The sequence below is a fragment of the Elephantulus edwardii genome, unplaced genomic scaffold (assembly GCF_000299155.1).
Source record: "Elephantulus edwardii isolate Elephantulus edwardi_28Jun2011 unplaced genomic scaffold, EleEdw1.0 scaffold00305, whole genome shotgun sequence".
NCBI lineage: Eukaryota > Metazoa > Chordata > Mammalia > Macroscelidea > Macroscelididae > Elephantulus > Elephantulus edwardii.
This window is the reverse complement of record NW_006400055.1, coordinates 2,117,735-2,123,790: the sequence shown is the minus strand read 5'-3', so window position 1 is coordinate 2,123,790 and position 6,056 is coordinate 2,117,735. Positions and strand designations below refer to the sequence as shown.

Genomic DNA, 6,056 nt, shown 5'->3' with positions numbered 1-6,056 from the left:
ACAGTCCTTGGTTTTAGTCCTAGGTCCATGATCCACCTTGAGTTGGTTTTTGTATATGGAGTGAGGTGGGGATCTTGTTTAATTCTTCTGCAGATAGTTTTCCAATTTTGCCAACACCATTTGTTAAAAAGGCAGTCATTTCCCCACCTAACTGATTTCGTCTCTTTGTCAGAAATCAATTGCCCATAAATAGATGGGCTGATTTCCGAGTTCTCAGTTCTATTCCATTGATCTATGTGTCTGTCATTGTACCAATACCATGCTGTCTTGACTACCACGGCAGTGTAGTAGGATTTTAGAGGTCTTACTCTCTTAAACTGACTCATCACCTTCTCAAGTCTGATGTCCTTTTCCAAGTACTTGCACCTTAAAACAACATGCTGAGAGTATATGGGATGAAGCTTAGCCATACTTGCCTCTAAGGGACACCCTGGTTGCACTTTTCTCCAAGATAGATTTGTTTGTTCTTTTGTCCGTTATGAGTATTCAGTACTTTTCTCCAGTACCACAATTCAGAGGCGTTTATTCTTCCTTTTGTCATCTTTAATTATTGTTCAACTTTCATATGAATAGCAAGTAATGGAAAAGACCATTTGTTCATGTACAACTTAGTCTTTAAACTGAATCTTTGTTTTGTAGTACTTTGGAGAGGTCTCTGACAGCAGGTTTTCTTAATGCCCCATGTCTTTTGGTTTCATGACTTCTGGCTCCAGTTGTGGTTCTCAGGTGAAATTATTGGCCTGGTTGGTTGTTTTCCTGTGTAATTAGTTTAATTCATTTGAGGAGCATTGAGAATATGTTTTATTCTTTTCCTTTTTATTCTAAATGTTAGCAGCTATGTAAGCATGTTATCAAGTGTAATGTTTTTAGTCTACCTCATTTTGCTGTGCATTAACATAACCAAATATGCTATGTTCCTTTATAGCTTTAATTGGCTTTATTTTTTGAGACTGAATTAGAGTAAGGACAACACAAACACGCATACTCTGTCTATTTCTCTCTACACGTGTATGTGAAAAGGGAAAGTGAATGTTAACCAAGGAATTCCGGGACTATAGGTTTGCAGTTGGATTTGTTCTGATACCAATACAGTGCAAAGTGCAGGCATGTTTTCTGTGGACTGACTTGTGTTTCCCTCTGTCTCTGTTCAGATCAATGTGACTACTGTGCGGGAGTATCTACCAGAGGGAGATTTTTCAATAATGACAGAAATGCTAAAAAAATTTCTCAGCTTCATGAATCTTACTGTAAGTATTTTTTTCTTGCTGCTTACATAGTCTTGGTTTTGGTTGGGTGGGTTTTTTTTTTTTGTTTGGGGTTTGTTTTTTCCCCCCTCCTTCCGCTTACATAGTTTTAAACTTGTTGAATATAATACATTAATGACAGTAGTATGTAGGTTTGCAAATCTGAAGTAACTAGATTTGTTAAATGTTACTATGTAATAAGTGGCCTGGTCTCATCTTTTTCCAGAGATTTGAAATGGGTGGGAGGCACTTGGCAGATCGGTGGTAGCTGAATCTCCTGGTCTTAGCCAGGTCAGCCCTCCTCGCACTATTCCCAGGTATCCCTTGAATTATCCCAAGTTTTGGCACCAAAATGTTTCTCTTTAATGGATTTGGTCCTCCTCACCTGGCTAAAGAATTAAGCTAGCTAGGAAAAACTAATGGCCTAGTGGTAAGGAATTATGCCATTCACCCAAAGAAGTACAATTCCAATTCACCAGCGGCTCCACAAAAGAAAAGATGGAGGAACTCAACTCCCATGTGATTGACTGCCTCTGAAAATCCACTGAAGAGTTAGCTACGAGTCTGTCCTGACTTGATGACACACAACTACAAAAGGAAAGACTAGAGGAGATGCTGTCCAATTTACAGAAGCTGCACTGTGTACATTGGTTTTAATGGCCCTTAATGCACCATTTTTAGTGTACACAGGCCAAGCCCTTATGAGAGTGAATGTACCCAGCAGGACATCAAGCTTACCAAGAAGAGAAGGGGACAGGAGTGAAAGTGAACATAAATGCAGTTCATTAGTAAAGATGCTTCCCAGAGAGAGGGCGGGGTCATTCTCTGAAAGACAAGATAGTAACGGAGACAACCCTCGGTTATTAGGGTTATGAATTTATATAGCTGGCTCATTCCTCTTCTGTGTGTGCTTTAGGGCTTAAGTCTGACCCAATGGGATGAGGTCATGGGAGGTTCCAAAAACACTAATTAATTTGCTTTCCGCGGTATACCAGAACTCTGATGCTTAGGGTCCCATGCAGTTCAGTAGTTCTGATTGGAGAGGGCCTGATCCTAGCCGCTCCTCTGCCCTTGTCCACTATTTTGAGATTTTGCCCCTAACTTGAGTTTTTTGCCTTCCTTATTTCTTAGGTTATCTCCTTTAACCTTCCTTCCACCACCTCACCTCATTTTGCCTGACTTACCCAGTTTTGACCCTAACATTAACTGTCATTTTCCCCTCTTCAGTGTGCTGTTGGAACCACGGGCCAGAAATCTATCTCTAGAGTGATCGAATACTTGGAACATTGCTAGCTGCTTTACCTTTGCTTCAGGTACTCGGTAATGCTGGAGCTATCCTTAGATAAGGAAAGTCACGAAAGAAGTTCTTCCTTGAAGATGTATCAAGAACATTCATCAGTATCATTCATGTTTGGATTTTTAAGGCCACTTGATTTCTTCGTCATGCATTCTGCATTTGCTGACAGTTACTACATCAATCTGCAACTATCAGAAATGAGGGAAAAGGTTCAGGCTGTTAAGAATTCCATGCAGTATTTAAATACACTTACTTTGGCAGAGTTTATACTCTCCCCTTGTTTGCTTGCTTGATTCTGGGCAAGCTTTAAGGGGAAATTTATGCTGCTGTTAGTGCAACTGCTGTGTGTGTTGAGCCACTGTTGTCATGCCAGCCAGGTGCAAAGGCAGCTTAGCTACTGAGGTATTGAGTGTTCTGAGGACGTTCAAGACAACAGCTTAGTACCTTTTTCAGGCTCATTTGCTTTTGCTTTTTTGTTGAATGATTCCAGTCGTAAATAAAGCTTTTAATAATTTTGTGAATTTTTTTTGGTGGTTGTTCCCTGAACTATTATCTATATTTAAAACTAGATTGAATCCAAAGACACAAGGGACTAATAATAGTCTATTTTTTTATTCTTGATTAGGTTTGGGTTGCTAAATGGTTTTTCACTTTTGAGACCATGACCATAATTGAGTTTCATGCCATAATGTGTCATAGCTATAGCCACAGAATACAAATAAGTGAGGGAATAAAATTCATATAAGACGATGTGCCCTGTTAAAAGATGAAGCAAAATAAACAAACCCAGGGTAGTTTACACTTAATCCTAGGTGAAGCCCTTAAAACATTGTTAGGTTTTGAGGGGAAACTCTCTAGATATATTTTCTGATGTTCAGTACAATAAATGTAAGGAAGCTAAAACACCAATGTGAACTTCATGTTTCCAGGCAATGTGTGTATTCTTCTTAAGAGGGACAGGATTGTTTGCATAGTGCAAAGCCTTAAAAATGCTGGTTTAGAGCAGATAATTTTCTATTGTTCTGATTCTTAGTTCATAGAACAGTGTGTTTGGAAGACAATTATGGAAACACACATACACCGTATATATTTAATTTCACAACATTGCATATTTTTTTATTGTATTATTGTTCAAACCACTGGTTTGACACTTTTTTATTGTTTTCTCCTACGGACAGGCTTTTCTGGAGATGTATTTCATTAATACTTTTAGATACTTTCTAGATAGTATTATCATATTTCTTCATTGGGTTTGTAAAACTTGAAGCCATAATAATATTAGTTTGGTGTGTATTGGGGAATATTGCTAACAGTCTAATACTCACTTAGACTGTCGTTTCCTTGTATAAAGTGACAAATCGGGGCTCTTGTATCAGTGCCAGCTGTAATGTTTTTAATGCAGTGGCTGCCTTCTATTGTCTTCCTATTTTTGATAATGCAGATTGTTGGGAAATCTATAAGGAAGTAACTGATTCCAGGCAAAATGTTTTCTTCTTCCTATCCACCCCAGCCCCCCACCCATCACTTTCTAAAAACATAGTATACCAGTATAACATGGGAAAGATTTCAGAGATTGTATTTGCCCTGAGTATAAAAGCTACTCCAGCAAACTACATATTGGTAAATGATATCCGTAAAATTAAGTTATCCCAGCAGATTTTTAGGGAAAAGTATATTAATATTTATCATCGGGTTTTAGAAAAGGAACAGATTCCTGGCAAAGTTAACTTGTGACAAATGGTTAGGAATTTTATAAAATGATTGGGTGAGAACAATCAGGGCAAACTACTTGTTTTCTGTTATACTGGTAATCATTTGAAAATTGATTTACCTCAGTGTTTAACAATTTCTGGTTTTTAAATAACTAATTGTAAAGCACTAGTAGAGATCCAGGTTTTGGTGTGAGGGTTTGGGGAAGAGATCACCTTACAAACCACAGTGCATTTGTGTGTTTTTAACCCTCAGAGAACTCTGTGTTTTAGGGTACTTGAGGCTGACTTGCAAATTAACTAACATTTTAAGGTAACCTTTTTTTCCACTGTAAATATTTGTGTAAATAGTACCAATTGGAAACTAGAACAGTAGATTACTTTTCTGAATCCAATCCTATTTTTATTTTATACAGTATTTCTCAGCTGTGATCTTTGGAGCAAAAGCCAACGGCAGGAAAAAAATAGTTTGTACCAGTTTCATGAAGTATGTCTTTGGGTTTTTGTAAATAATTTTAACTCAAATAAAATTGCTACTTTCAATATAAATGTTGTCTTTAACATAAGTGTATTGAGCTGTTTTAGAGGAAGAACTCTCACAAACTTGTTAGAATGGCTGCTCACCACAAGATGTGGTGTTAATATGAACAGCACTTGAAAAGAATACACACCGAGTTTTAATGTTTATTGTGTACTTCCCCATGTTTTCAGTACTAGTTTCCTACGTGCAACTCAGGCTTGGGCTTATTAGGAGCATTGATTGTCATCAGTAAGGTGACTATGCCCTTGGTGTGTTTACTTAGTTGTTTTAGGTCTTTTTACCATTGTAAGACTGTAATTGCTTTTCAGTATTTACAGCTGTTCTTCCCTGCTTGCCACCCCATGTCGCCCCTGTTTTCTTTGTAGTCAACAACATGCATTTATGTACCATGAACTGTTGGTTCAATTTCACTTACAGGCCACTAAATTGAAGGCTCTCATGTGGCACTTAGACGCATAGAAACCATTTAAAATCATGCATTATAGATACAGACTATGGAGACATGATCTAAATCACCAATAAGTTTTGTGATCTGATACCAGCAAATTTCTGAAGTAACAGAAATCTGTTTTCTCACCTGGGAAATAAAGATTTTAGTAGTACCTACCCCACAAGATTAGGGCACTCTGATGGCCTACTATTACGGAGTTGCATTGACAATCCAAAGACAATGGATTGTTCAGATCCACCAGCTGCTCTGTGGGAAAAAGATGGACAGTCTCTTTCCATGCTGTTTACAGCCCAAGTATGTGATGTCTTAGTACAGTGTTTCAGACTGGCATGGTCTTGGTAAATTGGAGCTTTTTCCAGATAAGTGTTTTAGTAGAATATTGTGACTCCTGAGGCCACCTGGAGTGATGCTTCTTATCTTAGAGGTTATATGTGGTTTGTTATTTGTGACAACACACCTTTCTAAAAGAAGTGTTTCTAAAATCAGTCTTATTAATACCTTGTTAGCTACTTATTATGAAATAGGGGCATAGAATAGCCCCCAGTGATTCATTAAAATCTTGCAGACAGGTCCTTAGGTTTTACCTGAAGAGTAGAGACTAAGGTTTACCCAATTCAATGTCAGTAAGTTGGGAGAAAGATGGTTTTTAGTGCACAAACCTATTTTGTATGTGTACACTACAGTCATGTAAGGTTTATAATGCTAATTTTTTTTTTTTTTTTTTTAGTTTTATTATTTTGTGTGTGTGTACCGTCAAATCAGATCTGACTGGTACAGGAGGAGATTGTTCCTCCTTCTCCAGCAGAGCATCTGG

At 37.7% G+C, this 6,056-nt stretch overlaps 1 protein-coding gene across 1 annotated transcript in view; it reads left to right on the top strand.

Moving 5' to 3' along the window:
- Positions 1-2,537, top strand: part of LOC102860619 (wings apart-like protein homolog) — a 124,986-nt gene extending 122,449 nt beyond the window's left edge. Inside the window, 2 exon segments of the mRNA XM_006901021.1 lie at positions 1,152-1,247; positions 2,472-2,537. Coding sequence (XP_006901083.1) covers positions 1,152-1,247; positions 2,472-2,537 — 162 coding nt within the window.
- Positions 2,538-6,056: the final 3,519 nt, after the last annotated feature.